Source organism: Denticeps clupeoides, chromosome 3 (genome assembly GCF_900700375.1).
Source record: "Denticeps clupeoides chromosome 3, fDenClu1.1, whole genome shotgun sequence".
In the NCBI taxonomy this organism is placed as follows: Eukaryota; Metazoa; Chordata; class Actinopteri; order Clupeiformes; family Denticipitidae; genus Denticeps; species Denticeps clupeoides.
The window spans coordinates 10,855,425-10,875,438 of NC_041709.1; the positions used below are offsets into that span (position 1 = coordinate 10,855,425).

The 20,014-nt window shown below is 41.8% G+C and overlaps 1 protein-coding gene across 3 annotated transcripts in view; it reads right to left on the reverse strand.

The window, feature by feature from the left end:
- The window catches only part of dab2ipb (DAB2 interacting protein b), a 153,906-nt gene that overhangs the window by 133,631 nt on the left and 261 nt on the right, over positions 1-20,014 (reverse strand). For 2 of the 3 annotated variants that reach the window (XM_028971473.1, XM_028971470.1), the window contains exon 2: positions 1,409-1,530. In XM_028971473.1, the coding sequence (XP_028827306.1) occupies positions 1,409-1,530 (122 nt within the window). Of the gene's footprint in view, positions 1-1,408; positions 1,531-9,350; positions 9,425-20,014 lie in introns of those variants that run through there. The other variant, XM_028971471.1, reaches the window with a different exon arrangement.

Consider the following 20,014-nt stretch of genomic DNA (forward strand, 5'->3'; position numbering starts at 1 on the left):
AACTCTGGCTCTTCTGTCACCTCTCTTCACCCTCTCTTGAAAAACATGCATCTCTATGTTACCCCTGAAAATGTTGCATCAAGAAAAGCTAGTATATAGAGAATGAGAGATGTGTCAGTGTTACATGACACTGGAAAAAAGCACAATGCACAATGGAAAATTGTATTTATCTGCAGAAAATATGATTTTTGACCATGAAATATTACAAGGTGTACATGTAATTTAAGTACTATGAATGTTAGTGAAAGGTCAGAGATGATTTCTTCTAAATGAAAAACAAAAATTGTTACCTGCTGAAAGTTTAAAAATCTAACCACGCAGAATCAGGATTATTGTTTTCTTAAACTATATAAACTACATTAACAAATGCACTACATATTTTTATACAGGACTGAAAAAGAGCATAAACAAAATTTATTGGATGCGATTGTAACCAAATGGGGCAGTGGCTGTCCCATAATCAGAATGTTGCCGGTTCGAATCCCGATCCGCCTAGACGGTACTTTGCTCAACTGTGCAAATTTTTTTATTCTATTAAAACATATTATCCACATTTGTTTCAAAATTAATATTAAAATATTGAATTTTAATTAGGGTTGTCAAAATTAACAAATGAATCACTTAATGCACTTTACATTAAAATAAATGAACACGTCCTGTGTAGGGTAATACCCAATGACAAGTCTAAGCCTTATCAGGGCTCTTAGTTTGTATACTTGATATTCTATAGAAATCGAACGAGAATTGCTGGTGTCTTCCCATTGTAAGTCGCTTTGGATAAAAGCGTCTGCCAAATAAAGTAAAGTAAAGTAAAGTAAAGTATGATATGGATTCCTCCAAGTCAGAGACAATCCCTGCATAAAGATGGAGTAAAGGAGTAAACTTACATTATTTTCAGAAGGCTGCTGTGCTCAAACATGACAGCAACTGGAGTGTCCACAATGTGCATGTGTCTGGATGTTTCTTTTTTTCAGGCATGCAGACAGTCGAAATCAGGCAAGCCAGATAAGAACATTTCGCCTGAACAGCGAAGCAGAATGGCCACGCTTTACACATATCACCATTTCTAGCCACTGCAGGTCCACAGACAGGCTAGGGGAACTAGTAATAATGTTAAATAATCTCGCAAAGTGAAAATTTCATAATAGGGGACCTTTAAGTGGAAATTATACAAATTAAAAGCTGCCTGGCTGAACTGAAAACCATACATTTGCACTAAATTATATTTCCATTTTATTTGCTGTCTGCAGGAAGTTTTATTGAAACTTTATTGAAAATCCCTCAATCACAATGCCCATCACTCCCAATTTAAGCAACTTTCCCACATTAATCTCTGTCTAGGAGCATTCAAGTGTGTGAAGTACAGACCACAGGAATTCAATATATATTAAAAAGCCTCACTATGTACCTCCTCCTTGTCCAGTAGAAGCATTTTGCAGTCTGTGACCACACAAAACTTTTGGTTCCACACAGGTTGATTTGATGATGGGTGACCACAGGACATCCATTGACTCGGAGCACCTGCCATATCTGAGACAAAAAGGGGAAAGGAGACAATATTAACACAGGATACACAAGCCTGCATGAGCGATCCAGTTGAGTTTACCCTGCTGAGGTTTGCAGCAGAGGGATCTGCCAAACAAACTGATTCAGGACCACAGGCAGACACCAGCTTTGTATTCAATTTCCCTGTCGAAACACATTTATATGGAAATGAGCCATGTCCACATTCTGAATACAAAGAGAAAAAAAACAACTCTGCAGAAGAAAAGCATTATGCCTATTGCTTAATTTGCCAGTGTTTGAAGAGCTGCTTGAATGAAAAGGTGTCCACATTGGCCTTTTCATTTTTATTTTACACACATCCAGCCTAATCGTAAATGTGTAGAACAGGGTATTTGAAATGCCTGAACCTTGGTAAGAACAAAGTTAAGCAACTTTAAGCAATATCTGTGCATTTCCTTTATAAGAGTAGATTTCATTCGGATGAATGTTTGACCAATTCCTTACCAGTTTCATTGTAAAATTGCTATCATTGGTATCTTTGTTGCAAGCCAATGTGCTTCCTTCCACTCATGTACATATTATTCCTGTACAGGAGCTGTTCCAATGATGAAATTAGGTGTTGACAAAAAACATCATTAGGCATCATCACTGACATTCATCCATCAACACAACATTTCTTGTGTCAGTATAATATTTTTTATCACACTCTTCGTTACAGTGGGTTGTTAAAGTAGGTCAGGGAGTCACGACTTCATCTCTGGTGATATTAGTATGAGTGAGAGCATTGCCAGCATGGGGCAAGAAAGTAGATCAGACAGTGTAACAAACAGCACACCCTACACAACACACACACACACAAGCACACAAAACATCGAACTAACTTGCATATGCACCAAAAAGTATACACATGCATCTGTTTTACCTTGCATTTTATTTTACCATTTACATTTTTCTAGGACACAAACACATTTTCCCTGCCACAAAAATACAGGTATGCTGAAGATACTGAAGATAAAAACATTTGCATATATAAACATAGGCAGAACATTTATAGACTGGACTCTTGGGATTCAGTAAGGTAAACATATGAGGCTCACAAAAACTACACTTAATCCCATAATGTAATATTGTGAAAAATGTACAATCATACGAAAATATGTAATATCAACTGCAAGTTCTTTTTTGTGATTAGCAAGGAATTATGACTGATCCATAAATTTGCTCATCAGCTTCAGGAAACGTGACGAACCTTTATTCCCTGCACATTTCATAATTCCCTTAGAACTGAGGGTTTCCCTCCGTATGGTTTGGATTCTTGTATTGCCGAATACCCTGTGCAGTCTACCATGCAGGGAAGTATAGGTTGATCGAAAAGCAACACTATTGCTTTTGTTGCTATACCAACGCGAATGGGCTATTTCTGGTATGTTTCCGTGACAACTAGAGTAAGCATAAAAAGTTGAACAGAAATCTGAAAGAAAAAAACAACAACAAAGGACTAAATAATCTGGTGAAAAAAACGTGTTTTATATATATAGACAGATACACACACACACACACACACACACACACCAGGTTATATATAAATTAGCCTTTTGGCCTCTAAATTAAGAGTTGTCCTTTCTACATGTATGCATTAATGTTTTAATTTGAATTTGCTGTTTAAAGCATGTAATGCAGGAAAATTCCACATTCCTTGTTGCTGTTACGCAGCAGTTCGAGCATTCTATGGAGCAACAACACGTCTCTGACCTGCTTTTATTGCTATATGTTTGCCTGAAAGGCCATCCATGAAATTGAAATACAGCAGGCCAACAGTCAGTTATTTTAATTAGAGTGTTGAATCAAATGTTATACATGGATTCAGGTTGTAAAAACCATGAAGACCATGTCGTGTAGGAGAAGAGAATAGAGTGTGTAGAAAAAACTCTTTCTCCCTCCACACAAAGCACTGTATTCAACCACTCCAATTTGATGTTACCTGGCAGAAAGAGGCATGGCACAGTAGAGGTTAAAAATGAACAGTTTCTAATTTATTAACACCGGTAAATAATTATTGTAGTTACATGTGAATATTGAATGTAAAAAGGTACCAAGGTTACAGAGAAAATAAAAATGAGAAGAAAGAGTAAAGAGGGAGAAGAGAAAGAGAGGGGGAGATAAAGGCTCAGAAGCCTTCCGGCTTCCGAGGGAAAACCCCCTGAGCAAGAAGCTCAGAGCTCCCTTTTTCCACATGTGAGCATACTTTTATACCCCTGGCCTACAGGAAGTTGTCACTGGCCTACAGGAAGTTGTCACTGACCAATCAGAACCTGTTGTTTCTGATGTCACGCCCCCGGTGCCTCCCATTTGGGGAAGACAAAGAGGGTGGGCGGTCCTGACGGCTGATACTTCACACGTTGCCGTCGGACAAAAGGCATGTAAAAACCGGGGTGTCGAATCTTCACCCACAACCGTCGACACAGGAATGTCACACCTCCCCCTGCAGACATCTGTTATGCAAGGCAAAAGCAGGCTCCCGTGATGTCCATTCTTACAAGGTCAAAAGAACAGCATGAGTGTGTATTTTATTTAAAGTGAAAGTGAAGTGATTGTCACATGTGATACACAGCAGCACAGTACACGGTGCACACAGTGAAATTTGTCCTCTGCATTTATCCCATCACCCTGAGTGAGCAGTGGGCAGCCATGACCGGCGCCCGGGGAGCAGTGTGTGGGGACGGTGCTTTGCTCAGTGGCACCTCAGTGGTACCTTGGCAGGTCGGGATTCGAACCGGCAACCTTCTGATTACAGGGCCGCTTCCTTAACCGCTAGGCCACCACTGCCCCGGCTGATGTACTTGGAACTTCTGTACCACCCTATGACCCAAGCACAAAGTTTTCTTTTGGAAAGCTGTCCATCAGTCCACCAAGTCACGTGACCTTCAGGCCTCCCAGAATCCATTACAGCATGCAGAGGGGAGAAATAATACTGTTCACAAATCACTGCCTCAAGAGCCAAGGCACAACAGTCATAAAGCGTGGGGCAGTTTAACAGCACGTTAAATCATCAACAAGCCTCAGCGCTCGCTTCAGGAACCAGAGTCTGATACCGACAGCCTACTGGATGACACGTTATGAGATGAATCAGACAAAAATGAGAACTAAATGCAATGGAGCATCAAGAAAATTTCTTGCGATGGCAGCTGGCATTTACACTTCAAACTCATCTGCTGAAGATATAGCTCTACTGTCAACCACGAGAAGACTTAAAGTTAAAAGACCTATGTTGTGAAACTGATTGCATTATTCAATGAAGGTTTTCTTAATAACCTCTAGAGCCTGAGGGTTTATGTAAAAATGGCCTGTTCAGGCTTCACAGCAAGTACAGATGTGAGCACCTCCTTTACTGGCCAATTGTGCGCGTCATTGAGCCCGGCCCTTTAATTTCCTTTGTGCTGCCTGCGTCTGAGTGCTTCTTGAACAAGGGTGTGCACATAATAGGACGGTGTGTGTGTGTGTGTGTGTGTGTGTGTGTGTGTGTGTGTGTGTGTGTGTGTGTGTGCATGTGTGTGTGTGTCCTGCAATAGGATTAAGCACATCCTATCAGGGAGCAAGAGCTGCTGCATCCCCATATCGATTCAGCGTACAAGCAGATTTACGTTCATTTAGCAGCATTAGGAACCGGCCGCTGCACAGTCTCTGCCAAAGACATTGTGCTCTCTTGCCCAAGATCAATATCAATATCACTGATAATCAGTATCTGCCATAAAGCAAAATGCAAACAACACAATGATTTATGGCCAAGGCCTCATTTCATTTCCTTTCTCAAAAAGTGCAGAAAACACTGGAATATTATTATAATACAGTACAATATGAATCAAATGTTATATTATACAGTGCTATTATATAGCCATTATGTAATACTGTGCTCATTTTAAAAAACACTTGATCTTCACGAGATCTTGATCTCCTTTACCTGCAACAGTTTCTCATTAGGTAAATACACACAACAAACTATGTCAACAAATGTCAAGGCTCTGCTTCTGCTTATCAGTCAATTACACCAGCACAGCCACCTGACTCTTAACAATCCAATTAAATAATGAGAAAAAAACACATCTGCACCGCTGCCTCACCGCCGATGCAGCAATCCAGATAAGCCCAATTAAAGGCAGGGAAAATCCAACATGTCACCAATGACATTTATTGGCAATAACCTTGCTCCCGATAAATAAAGCAGGAGGCAGTGTAATTACTTAACTGATAGCAGGTTTTGTTAAAGAATTAAATCATTTCTTTTTTTTACCCCCTGTTTAATCTTGTTATTCCATTCCCAACCTGCCTACAACAGAGCCATGGCCAAAAACAGGCTCCTTATCAGCATTCGACCATATGGAAGAAAGAGAGAGAGACAGAGGGAGGGAGAGAGAGAGAGAGAGAGAGAGAGAGAGAGAAAGAGGGGCCACTTCTTTCACTGTGCGATCATGACACACTGTACAACGCAAAATGTCACAGGTGACCTGCTTTTCATGGCCAGCTGAGCAGTGCCTAGGCACATGGCTTTAGATTTATATTTCATAAGGTAGGACTGCTTATTTTATTACCTCCTCCCTTCACCCAACCCCCCCTCTTTCTCTCTCACACACACACACACACACACACACACACACACACACACACACACACACACACACACACACACACAGATATAAACTGAGTCATGAATTTGTAACATTAATATGGAATATTAAACATCTAACAATCTGATATTTCAATCTGTGCAACCAGCACCTGTCCCTAGCTGAGCAGACAGACTGTCCCAATAGTTTTCCCTCAGACAACAGATTCGGCACAACGTGGTCTTTGGAAACTTTCGCAGTCATACACACTCGGATAGCTGAGAAGTAGTTGATCAATTCAACTTCCGCATCTGAGAGTGCTAATCTGACAACTAAAAAAACCTACCTTGTATGAGAGACATGCAGTCTAGATACATATTCAGCAAATCATCCCCATTGATATGTATTTAATTACTAAAACTAGAAATGAAGGACATTGCATTTGATACCCACAACAGAATTCAGTTGAGACTGGTATGAAAACACAGAATATAACTGGGAAGCAAACATACACACATTTCCGTCATTTCAATTATTTTGACTGATCTCAGGGTACAAAGACAAATAATTACATAAAACATGGAAATGTTTAACACCCAGAAGAACACACAGAACACACACAGCATTCCCGAATTAATTCAAACAGTGCTCAGGATTAAAGTGAGCAGTTTCCTGTGCAGACAAGCATTTCATTTTGTTTCATATCAAGGCTGGTACAAGATGAAAATAAAGTTTGTAAGGCTTCAAAGGGTCATGAATAATATGCTAAATGAATGAATACTGAACAAATTATTTTCTTGCGCACACACTGCCTGAATTTAGTGCACCTCCTATACCTACCATCTGTCTACAGTCCAAATCTGAACGGTAGAAAACTGCTGAGATATACAGTACTTCATTTAAAAAAAGCCTGGATTAACAAAACTTGGGAGAAAATATGATTCTACTGACTTGGAGAATTGGAGGATATGGTTCTTATTTGCGCTGCATAATCAAGTCCGATCTGTCAACAGTAACACAAAAAAAAGTCTCTGTAACTCTGAAATTCTCCCTGTGGTTCAAGCAACAGACACGTATTAGACACGTATTGCGCATGGGCTCAGCGCTATCCAAGGCAGAAAAAGTCAAAGGTAAGAATTTGTAGTTACATAAAATACAATTAACCTGAAAAAAAAAAGAATCCCAACAATTTAGACTAATCTTTTCTGCAGAATAATGTGTCCTAATAGAGGAAACTGAGTAAAAAACAGAATCACTGCACCCACATTAAATCTGAGAGCAGGATGCCATTTGATCAACCAATCAAGAGAGTTAGAAGTGCGAAGGCGCAAATAAAATTAAGTTAGCTGTGCGCCCGACGTCCCACACAAGAGAAGCAGCGATTGTAAACGTGAGCAGCGTGTTTGACTGCAAACACTGGTGCATTTGTGTACGAGTGGAGTAAATTCTCGTGAGAGGAGAGCGCACGGGAAATTGGGATTGCAAGCATACATTTGCTAAACCAGATGTAATGATTAACAGCAGCGCTCTTGACACTAGACAGGGAATTAATGTCATTCCCAATCAAGCTTTGTAAGCACTGGTGTCATTTATTATTGCATGCTAAATGTTTGGAACACATATGGAAGTCAGCAGAACTAAATGTATCGTAATCTTACAGTTTAAGATTTTCTAAAAAAAAAAAGTCTAAATCACTATTTGGTCACACAAAGGTGAGACCCAATAGTGGGGCAGTGGTGGCCTAGCAGTTAAGGAAGCGGCCCCATAATCAGAAGGTTGCAGGTTTGAATCCCGATCCGCCAAGGTGCCACTGAGGTGCCACTGAGCACACACTGCTCCCCGGGCGCCTGTCATGGCCACCCAGTGCTCACTCAGGGTTATGGGTTAAATGCAGAGGACAAATTTCACGGTGTGCACCGTGTGCTGTGCTGCTGTGTATCACATGTGACAATCACTTCACTTTCTCAATTTAGAATGAGGGTTCCATAGTTTTTTTTTTTTTACTGCAATTCCATCTGTATTCTAAAGATTCCTGCCTTCTTTCTTCACATTTATTTAACTGTCAGCTTACCTCAGATTTCACCACGACACAGTTTATGCACCGTTCTGAAGACTGACACATCCTCAGACAGCCCTGAGAAATGCTTCTCATCACTTTTGACATCAGCAGGGCGTCTGAAGGACTTGTGTAAAACACACTTTTAAAAACTCGTACAGCATTCAGGCCCCTGGCTGAAGCCAGCATTATCTGAGAGGTGGTGTAATTAATAAAATATTAGTGAGACTGAACAATTTACGCACGTGCTGCAGCACTGTGCCAAACTCATACAAATTACCAATGCTAATTGATCGGGTTTAAAATATGCCGATACTTTGTTCCGCTCTAGGCTGATGCAGCATAAGGAAGCACATGAAATAATGCATAGTAAAGCAGCGTATCAGCACATCAGAGAAGTAGTGGCTTAGCCACCACATACACAAAATTGATCCGGTTTCTTTTAATCCCATTTCCCCACTAAATTACCCCATTTGCAACTGAAGTGTAACGTGGGGAAAATATTTCGCTCCTCAGAAACACATCACCTATGCTCACACGGAACCAATGTTTCATTAACCCTGAGAAATGATCACATCTACTTTTAAAAACCGGAACAGCAGATTTTGAAACACAGTCGCCTGCTGAGCCACCTCAATTGAAAACTGTAGCTGCAGAGATTCTGAAATCTCTGAATTCAAGAATCTGAGATCAACGAAGCTCGGTTGGAAAACGATAGACCAATTATACGTTGGAAATAAACTATTGTAAAAAAAAAAAAAAAAAAAAAAAAAAGCCGTCAGTGAGGAAACCTCTAATTACATGCTTTCTCTGCTAAGTAGGTCACAACATAGGGGGACGTGGTCTAATTTGCTTTCAGTATCTATTTCACACGATGTTGAAATACAGATTTTAAAGAGAAACTGAGGAAATCGCACCGCACAATTCTATAACATAAATAATAATATTACATAGAAATCTCTGGTGCTTAAGTGTACTGTGTTCAACTCAAGCGGAACACAGAACCCTCTCCCCCTCCCTCCCTCTCTCACTCACACACACACAGACTTGAACACACTAACCGATCTAGAAGTTGTTAGTTTTTATCTTTAGATAACTTTTGCTATGCGTACGGTGTGTAATTACACATTTTATTACAATTTTCGGGGTATGCATAATACATAAAGAAACAGAACAAAGTTCATTACCTGCCAAGGACTCAGAAGACAGGCTGCCGTGGCTGTGCATCTCTTCTCCTGGTGTCCGCGTGAGTGAGCGCCTGTGTCTGTGTGTAAGAGTGTGTGCAGCCTTGAGTGATTGCTTGTGAGAGGGTGTTTAGATGACGTGCTGAGCTGCTGCCGAGTGCTGGCGGGAGACTGACGCGCTCTTTCTGTTTTCCGTGGTGATAGTCACCTCACCCTGCATGCTGCGCACATGATGTGAGTTACACACGCACATGTGCGCACGCACACACACACACACACACACACACGCGCATTCACGGTGTAAATGTCCACTGGAAAATGAGCGGATGGCGAGGGGAGGAGAGTGAAGGGGGGGGGTCATTTAAAAGGAAACGAAAGGCTGAGAGATGTGGAGAGAGGGATGCAGCAAAGTGGGAGGAGAGCAATCACCTATAGTGCACGTTCACAATTGCTATTACTCTTCCTCCAGCTCCTCCAGAGTAACCGCTCTGTGCTGACTGAATTATAAACCCTCTCCGCCTCTGTCGCTTCCTAACAAACACACAAACACACACAATGCATAAAAGGTGGAAAAAACTATTTGTTTAAAATTGCATTCATAAAAATGTATAGGCTTTTTCTATCTCCCTATAAGACCCAGCTTTCCGGAAGGTCTACCTGGAACAGCAATGTCAGCAGTGTCTTCTTTTATTTTAGTGCCACACCATTGATTGAATGGATTACGGTGGATTTTCAACACATATACTGCATGCACTAAAATTGTTTTCATCAGAGTGGCTGTGTTTAGAATGCACCCAGATTTACCTCTGACACAAAACACTGTGCTTTTACGTTCTGGTACAGAATTGTTTAGCCATAGCTTCTTTTCTGAGGAAAAGTCTCATTTAGAATCCATCTAAACACAAACAGCAGCTTCCATCGCAGATGTGCTTCTTATTACAGCCACCAGAGGGCGCCACGCATAATGTTCTTCACTGCTGTAAGATGTGGATACAGACGTATACCCTTACACAACCCTGACTGCACAGACATTCACACACACAAACATTATTATCCACTGAGCTAAACTGAACTGAATCTGATACTGATGAACAAGGACAAGCATTTAAGAAAAGACACAATATGTTTCGGGTTAGTAAAGCATCAGCGTGTCACAGCCTTCAAGAACAGACTATGTCAATTGATTCCAGTATCTATATTGCACACAAATTGTGATGTAGAAATGTAGGAATTGCATTAAAAATAAGTTTACAGCCTCAGTCCCACCATCTGTCTCGTTCTGTGATGTGTCCATGACAGAGAGCTGCAGTTTTAAGCAATGAAACATCAATCACACTCATTTTAATGTTGGATGGTACAGAGGATGTTTTGAGGTTGAATCTGGGAAGGATTTTGATGTCTGAGTAGTTTAGAGTAATAAGCATTGGATTAGCAAGTCGAGGCTGAACTTACATAACCGTTTGACCACGGAGACACCACGCAGGCCATACCCCTGACCAGTCTTCTGACCGGTCATCTGCATGGATTAATCTTGCCTTCATTTATTATGGGTCTCTCATTTCATCATAGTTGTGGACCAAATTGTTTTGGATAGATTAATTTTGTTTTAGAATGATGAAATTTTATATGGAATATCTAGGCTCTTCTCATCTACGGTTCCCTGAGGGTAGAATTTGCACCTACATGTCTCTCATTTACCCTTAAGTTGATCGTCAAATCATCTGTACATAAAGAGTCCGGTAGTTGAACATAAGGTCATTTACATAACATTTACGGCATTTGGCAGATGCCCCTTATCAAGAGTGACTTACAACGTGCTTTCAAGTTACCATTGATGAAGTGATCAGTTGTAGTTCATTAGGACCCCAACTATGAATACAATCTTTTATTCACTCTTGTTGTAGATTCTGTACACAAGTTAGACAATAAGAAGGTTACAAGTTAATCTAAATATTCTTTAAAGAGGAAGGTCTTGAGCTGTCGTTTGAAGGTGCTCAGTGACTGAGCTGTTCTGACCTCGAGGGGAAGTTCATTCCACCACCGAGGGGCCAAGACGGAGAAGAGTCTAGATGAGCATCTTCCTTTTACCTTCAGAGATGGAGGGACCAGGCGAGCAGTACTGGAGGCTCGGAGTATACGAGGTGCAGTGCGAGGTGTAATAAGGGCTGTGAGGTAGGATGGTGCTACTCCATGTTTGGCTTTGTAGGCCAGCATCAGTATTTTAAACCTGATGTGTGCAGCTACTGGGAGCCAGTGGAGGGAACGTACCAGAGGGGTGGTGTGGGAGAATTTGGGAAGGTTGAAGATTAGTCGTGCTGCTACATTTTGTATGAGTTGTAGAGGTCTGATGGTACTTAGAGGTAGACCAGCTAGAAGGGAGTTACAGTAGTTCAGTCGTGAGATTACTAAGGACTGAACCAGTAGTTGGGTGGCCTGGGTTGACAGATAAGGGCGGATTCGTCTGATATTGTAGAGAAGGAATCTACATGAGCGGGAAAGATTGCTGATGTGAGTCGAGAAGGAGAGTTGGTTGTCTATTGTTACGCCAAGGTTGCGGGCTGTTGCAGAAGGAGAGAGCTGCGAGTTGTCTAGGTAAATAGCAAGATCCTGATGTGGTGAAGAATCTGCTGGAATGAATATTAGTTCAGTTTTGGTGGGATTGAGTTGGAGGTGATGGGCTGCAATCCAAGACGAGATGTCGGTTAGACATGCAGAGATTTTGGAAGACGCATGTAGTTCAGAGGGAGGAAAGGAGAAGAGGAGTTGTGTGTCGTCAGCATAGCAGTGGTAGGATAATCCATGTGAGGAAATGACCTCGTGTAGAGGGAGAAAAGGAGAGGACCTAGCACCAAGCCTTGAGGGACACCAGTGGAGAGTCTACGTGAGGTAGAGGTGGATCCTTTCCAAGTTACTTGGTAAGATCGCTCATCAAGGTAGGAAGCAAACCACTGCCATGCTGAGCCCCGAATTCCAAGCCTCTTCAGGATTGACAAGAGAGTCTTGTGGTTAACAATGTCAAATGCAGCAGATAGGTCGAGGAGAATAAGAACTGATGACAGTTTTGCCAATCTGGCTGCATGTAGCTGCTCGCAAACCGCCAAAAGGGCAGTCTCAGTATACAAGGTGCAGTGCGAGGTGTAATAAGGGCTTTGAGATAAGATGGTGCTACTCCATGTTTGGCTTTGTAGGCGTCGTCGTGCGTCATCGGCATAGCAGTGGTAGGATAATCCATATGAGGAAATGACCTCACCAAGTGATCTCATGTAAAGGGAGAAAGGGAGAGGACCTAGCACCGAGCCTTGAGGGACACCAGTGGAGAGTCTACGTGAGGCAGAGGTGGATCCTTTCCTTGGTAAGATCACTCATCAAGGTAGGAAGCAAACCACTGCCATGCTGAGCCGAATTCCAAGCCTCTTCAGGATAGACAAGAGAGTCTTGTGGTTAACTGTGTCAAATGCTGCAGAGAGGTCGAGGAGAATAAGAACCGATGACAGTTTTGCCAATCATGACAGATGACATGATAGCTGATTGTAGACACAGCGATTTTGTTAAAGTAGAGGAGGGAAGCTGGGCTGTAGTTGTTGATGTCTGTAGGATCAGCAGTGGGTTTCTTTAGGATTGGAACCCTGGGTGTTTTAAAGGCAGATGGTACATGGCCAGATGACATTGAGCTGTTTATGATATAAGAAATGAAAGGGATTAGGTCAGGGGGAGATGGTTTGAAGCATTGCTGAAGGGATTGGATCTAATGGACAGATGGTTGGGTTGCCTGTAGATATTATATGAATGATTTCATCAGATGTGAGCTTGGAAAATTGATTTAGAGTAGTTGTGGAATTTTCAGAGGATAGAGTAGGATTTGTGGTGGAGAATGTCTCACATTTATTTTCAATCTTCCCTGTGAAGAAGTTGGCAAAATCATCAGCTGTTAGGGAAGTTGGGGCAGGGGGAGTAGGAGGGTTGAGTAGGGATAAGAAGATGTTGTGGAGTTTTTGAGGGTTGTGGGCAGAGGCTTCCAGCTTTGCTTTGTAAAAAGCAGTTTTAGCAGAAGTGAGGTTAGTGGAAAATTTGCACAGAAGATTCTGGTAATCCAATAGGTCTGAGTCAAGCTGTGATTTCTTGTATTTTCTCTCTGCTGCTCAAAGTACTCTTTGATTACTGCATAATGTATCAGAGAGCCAGGGCGCAGGGGGAGAAGTCCTTTTGGGCTTTGTTGATAGAGGACAGAGGTGATCCATGGAAACGTCTTCCCCTATTTCAGCTTGCCTGCATCAGAGCTCCGGGATCCGTTATTGAACCACAAACCCATGAGTGAAGGGAAGCATGGCTGTGCTCAGGTAGTTTTTTGAGCTGTGTTTGGTAGGAAATGGTCATGGCCGGAGGTTGTATGCCTCCAGGGTCTTGTGTGTGTGTAATGGTCATTGTGTTTGTCTTTTCAGGTGGTGTGCGTGAGCGGAGTGATCCCCGCTGTGAGAAGAACCTTCCCTTTCCCCAGTTCCTCACTCATTTATCCTAAGCTGATTCCTGTGTGTTGGTGTGAATGTGATGTTGAAGGAAATAAAGTTTGTTTGGCATCGCCCCACTATTTCAGAAGTGCTGGGATCAAACATACAGCATACCCCCACACTTTTATACACAAACTATATAACAACTCTAAAAGTTAGCCTTTTGATATACAGTACAGGCCAAAGGTTTGGACACACTTTCTCATTCAATGTGTTTTCTTTATTTTCATGATCATTTACATTGGTAGATTCTCACTGAAGGCATCAAAACTATGAATGAACACATGTGGAGTTATGTACTTAACAAAAAGTGGAGACCTGGCCTCCACAGTCACCGGACCTGAACCAAAACAAGATGGTTTGGGGTGAGCTGGACCGCAGAGTGAAGGCAAAGGGGCCAACAAGTGCTAAACACCTCTGGGAACTCCTTCAAGACTGTTGGAAAACCATTTCAGGTGACGACCTCTTGAAGCTCATCGAGAGAATGCCAAGAGTGTGCAAAGTAGTAATCAGAGCAAAGGGCGGCTATTTTGAAGAAACTGGAATATAAAACATGTTTTCAGTTATTTCACCTTTTTTTGTTAAGTATATAACTCCACATGTGTTCATTCATAGTTTTGATGCCTTCAATGAGAATCTACCAATGTAAATGGTCATGAAAATAAAGAAAACACATTGAATGAGAAGGTGTGTCCAAACTTTTGGCCTGTACTGTATATGTGCATATATGTACTGCAGATTTCACAGCACTGTGTTTTGCCAAACTATACAAAAATGTACATCTATTTTTCAGGCCTGGATGAATTCATAAACTAAATTCATTATTGGATTAATGTTACTGTCACGGGTGGGCTGGACATGGCATGAAGGAGGACGCATTCGCACGATCACAGGACAGGGGTTTAATACAAACTTCACGAGACAAGGGAACATTAACATGCACAATGACACGATGGCGAACAGACACGAACAGGATAGCTTTATACAATTATATAAATAGACAGCAGGTGAACACGATCAGGGAACATTACACAGGACGAACATGAAACTCCGGTCCGGACTCCGGATCCGGGGTAACCCCTGCCGGTCCGGATCATGACAGTTACGTTCTTTACAGGAGACCAGTCTGCTCAACCTCACACATGCTATTCCACCAATATCCTTAGTCAAAAACTAGTTCAACAAGGCAAAAAAAATTTTGATGTTCTGATTCAGAATGCCACACTCTCTTTATTACACCCGTCGTAGTCTCAGTGTAATCCTCAAATGTCTTTTTATTGCCTATAATAAGAAAATGATTCCAATTTTACACACCCCTGCATAATTCCAAGGATTTACCCAAAGTCACTAAATCTGAACATTTAAGCCTGAAAATCCTTTGGATAAAATCCAGATACATGAAACTAAGAGATTAAGTGTGTGAGCCCCTGTCAACCTTAATTAAAGGCAGAATTTTTATTTATAATGAGGCCAAATTCCCAAACTTACTTTATCATTGGGTTTAAGTAAATTCTCTGGTAAAATATGAATACAAACATAATGTCTTCATAATTATTTTCTGTTGTTTGCCTCACACATGACCATGCCAGTCAAAAGTTAGTGTGCACCTACTCATTTATGGGTATTGCATTTTTTTAAATGGTAGAGAAAAACTGAAGGCATAGGACTATGAAATAACACATATGAAGTTATGTAATAACCTCACATTTCATTCTTTTCATTCATTCATGTTTATGAGCATCTCATGAAGTGGATTTTCACGATGACAATAGTGAACAAACCAGCCATGAAGGTAAAAAGAGGCGACGTTATTTATCCAAATTACTGCACCTTCTCATGCTACAAAAAATACTAAATGTTTCTGGCATTAGACTCTCCAAAATGGCCCCCATCTTAGTATTTGTCTTAGAAATTTGTCCTCTGCATTTAACCCATCACCCTTGGTGAGTAGTGGGCAGCCATGACAGGCGCACGGCGAGCAGTGTGTGGGGACGGTGCCACCACTGCCCCATGCTTATCCTTCTTTTTTTATTTCTGGTACTCAATGTATGGAAACAAAGACATAACCTATAAGTCAGTATTTTTGAGAGCTTTGAGGGGACCGAGCATCCTTTTTTCAGTTCCAGGAGAAAGGACACGAGGGAGAAGTGCCCATCTGGGTGCGCCAAGAACACAGTATATCCGTAACTGTGCATGTTCTCAACATGAAGGGCTGCTTACTGTCAAGTGTTACGAAATACATTTAGTCATATATCTGTGTGTGTGTTTGTGCATAGATGTTGGAACAGGCAATTAAAATTTCATTCTAACACTAAGTCATCGCGGTTATTTTGGCATGGGGGTCCTCGTATAATTATTGCCAATTTGGGGAACTGCAAATCAATGCACAAAGTCAGCGGATCTCCGCCTCAGTCTTTTCACTGACTGGTTTTAATGGCTCTGCAGCACAGACAGACGCAGCATGGACTCCTTTAACATTTCATGAAAACACTGCAACATCTCAACAGAAATTGTCATGCCACAGGGTGTAAACGAGGCACAAACGCTAGACATGTGAAAAATATAGATTTTAATAAAAGAAAAGAAAACACAGCGCAATGGCCTGAAACACAAAAGAATAGAAAAGCCGGAACAAGGCAAAAATGCAGGACAAGGGAGTGAGGGGGAAAAACAAACATATAAAGGGTTCGAATCCTCCATGCTAAGCGACCATCAGCACCTGGACAGCCCAGGGCTGCCTTGGCATCACAGAAGTACATTCAACATCCAAACTTTTTTTTTTTTTTAACTCTACTGTCAACATGATGCAACTGCTCTGAGTCCGAACTATTGAATGAGAAGAATAAGAACCACTCAGATATCAAGGCACCCTGTTTTGAAAGAGTGAGATCCTATGTCTAATGACCATCGAAATGGCAACTCGGGTGGCAGATCGGTGACAATTGGACAGGGCCTTTCAGCAAATATTTAATAAATTTATAAAATCTGAAATCAGGTGCAAAAACTACTGCGTAATGACTGTATTTAAGCTGAGCACAGTTTTACCAGACAACTGTCCTATTTTAACAATTTTAAAATGCTGTTTCAATAAAGCTTGGTGCCAAGGTACTTTAGAGCAGGGACACTTTTACAGTCCTTGTTATTCACAGGCACGTGGGCCATTTGTGTGAAGAGTTGGAGAGCTGGAGATGCCACTCAAAACCACCCAGCAGGGGCTGAATGCAGCATTATGCCATGCTGACATTCTGCAGAGGACACGGCAATTAGCAGCGGCATCAAGCGCACTCTTCTGTAACTGTGTCCCTGAGCTGTAAATGCTGCAGATTCAATCTTTTTTAACATGTGTATTAACATGTGCATGTGTATTATCTAACTATAACTATTATCTAGTGTGGTACTGTTCCACGTGCAGAGGTCATGAAACTAGAGAATAGTGTGATTCTGAACCTTTCTAAAATGTGAACTTTATGTTAACTTTCTGAGCTGGCCAAATGTTCAGTGATTGAATTGTTTAAGCACGCTGACAGACATGGAATGTCACGTGGAATTCATAAATGACAACCACTAGAAATCAACTGTCTGCCCTTCTGCCAGGGTGAGGATTAAAGCTCATTCCCAGACTACAACAACTGCACTGGCGGTTGTGATACTGCCAAAACTATACAACAACACAGAAAGATTTTTGGAGCCCATGCCCTTACACAAATGCAATTAAAAATTTCTACTTTGTAGTGTACATTCGCCAGTGGGTCTGAACCTGATCACTGAATTCCATCTAAAACTCACATGCCATTTACAAACAACACTCAACCTTAAAGGTCCCCTATTATGAAAATTTCGCTTTGTGAGATTATTTACCATTAATACTAGCTCCCCTGGCCTGTCAGTGGTCCTGAATTAGCTAGTAATGGTGATTTGTATAAAGTGTGCTTTGCCCATCTGCTTCACCATTCAGAGAGCGGCAGCTCAGACAGTCTGATCGGGAATGTCTCCCCTTATGACGTCATAAATGGAAAGGTTACCTCCCCTTTCTCATGATGTGTCTGCCGAGAGAATTTCCCACACCTCCCCTAAAAAAGGAACTCCACCATCCAAGGAACAGCCACCATCATGGTTGAAAATGTGCAAAGCATTGCAGCTGCTCGGTGATTGGATGTAAAAATGAGCACTAAGGGCGCCAGTTGTGGCCTTGCGGTTAAGGAAGCGGCCCAGTAATTGGAAGTTAGCCACTGAGATGCCACTAAGCAAAGTACCATCCCCAAACACTAATGTATTTTTTAGTTCTGCCACGCAAGACTCCGAAAAACCAGTGGGTTAATTAAAAAAATGTCTGGAAAAAACGACTACATGACTTCCTGTTTGCCACAATCAGGAAGTGATGACATTATTTCCGTGAATGCCCGCGCTGTTCTAAAGGCCGCTCTCCTCATCATCCCGCCTCTCTCCTCCTCATTAGCATTTAAAACTACACACATGACTGACAAAAAGTGTCTGTAAATCTGCACCAATGGGGATACAGTATTAGGGACCACTAAGGCCTATAGAAAAGCAAACATTCATTATAGGGGACCTTTAGGGGCAGTGGTGGCCTAGCGGTTAAGGAAGCGGCCCCGTAATCAGAAGGTTGCCGGTTCGAATCCCGATCGGCTGAGGTGCCACTGAGCAAAGCACCGTCCCCACACACTGCTCCCCGGGCGCCTGTCATGGCTGCCCACTGCTCGCTCAGGGTGATGGGTTAAATGCAGAGGACAAATTTCACTGTGTGCACCGTGTGCTGTGCTGCTGTGTATCACATGTGACAATAACTTCACTTTCCTTTAAGCAACTGTTTCATGTGTTCATTCTATGAAGTTCTACGGTAATAAAAATATTTATAAAATAATAAAATGAGTTGTCCATGGTGCTTAATCTTGGAGGTTTAATGCCTCAATTAAATGTATACTGTCCAGAATTACAAAAGATTGGAATGTCGCGGTTGATCATGAACTTAATAAATATCAGCATCTTAATAATCATGCAACAATCTAATGTCTTTCTCTGTCAAACACACACAGGAGCATGGCAAAAGGAAAGCCAGTCACAACTGCACAACTCATTCTTCTCATTGTGCCAGGTCCACTAGGACATACGCAATAAATGACAATTTCCAAGAAACCGCTTTCAAAGCACAGAGCAATGACAGATAATGATGGGCTCATGTTAATGAGCGATAAATGCACTGAATTGTGACCGAAAAAAGTAGACCAGGCCTGTTAGTCACACAAAAGACACATTTATAACAATTCTAAGAACAGGGATCAGAAATAAAAAAGAACAGGGGTATATGCTAGCCTGTGTTCAACAGTGCCTTATTCTTTTCTTTCTGTTTTTTCTTGATTGTTTTCTTGACCGTCTAGTTTAAAGGTATCCGGCACCAAGTCGGCAGTAGAAAATCCGATAACAATCTTGGGCAGTGGTGCCACGGAGCAAAAGCACCGTCCCCACACCGTCCCCGGTAACCTGTAGGGCTGCCCACTGCTCGCCAAGGGTGATGGTTAAAAGCAGAGGACACATTTCTCTGTGCTGTGTCACGCGTATCACTTTCACTTTAAAAAGCATGTCCTGCAAGTCGCTTGTTTTTCCAGCACGTCCCACATATGCTTTATGGAATTTACACCAGGAGAACTAAGATATCTGGACTTCCGCAAACCATTCCTGTGGCCGGGTACATTATCCGGGTACATGAACGAGGGCACTGCCATCACGGAATCCCTTTTCCATGAACGGGGTTTATTTGGTCAGCAAAAATGTATGAAACCATGATTCATCAGATCATTACACTTGCTTTTTAGCTACGCCCTCATCCAAAGCGACTTACAATCAGTAGTTACGAGGACAGTCCCCCTCTCTCTGGATGACGTGTCTCGCTCGGGGACACAATGGTAGTAAGTGGGGTTTAAACCTGTCACTTTGTGGTCTTCTGGTCCGGGGGCAGTGCGTGTTACCTACTAGGCAACTATCACCCCGTGTTTGGCACCAAGTGTCTATATGTTGTGGGTGTAACTGTATGATTCCTCCATCATGCACTTGACATACCTGGACTCATGCACATGGCACAGCCTGTTGATGGCCAGTTGATTAATATATTTATATCCATGCTAAACTTTTTACATCCTTGTGCAG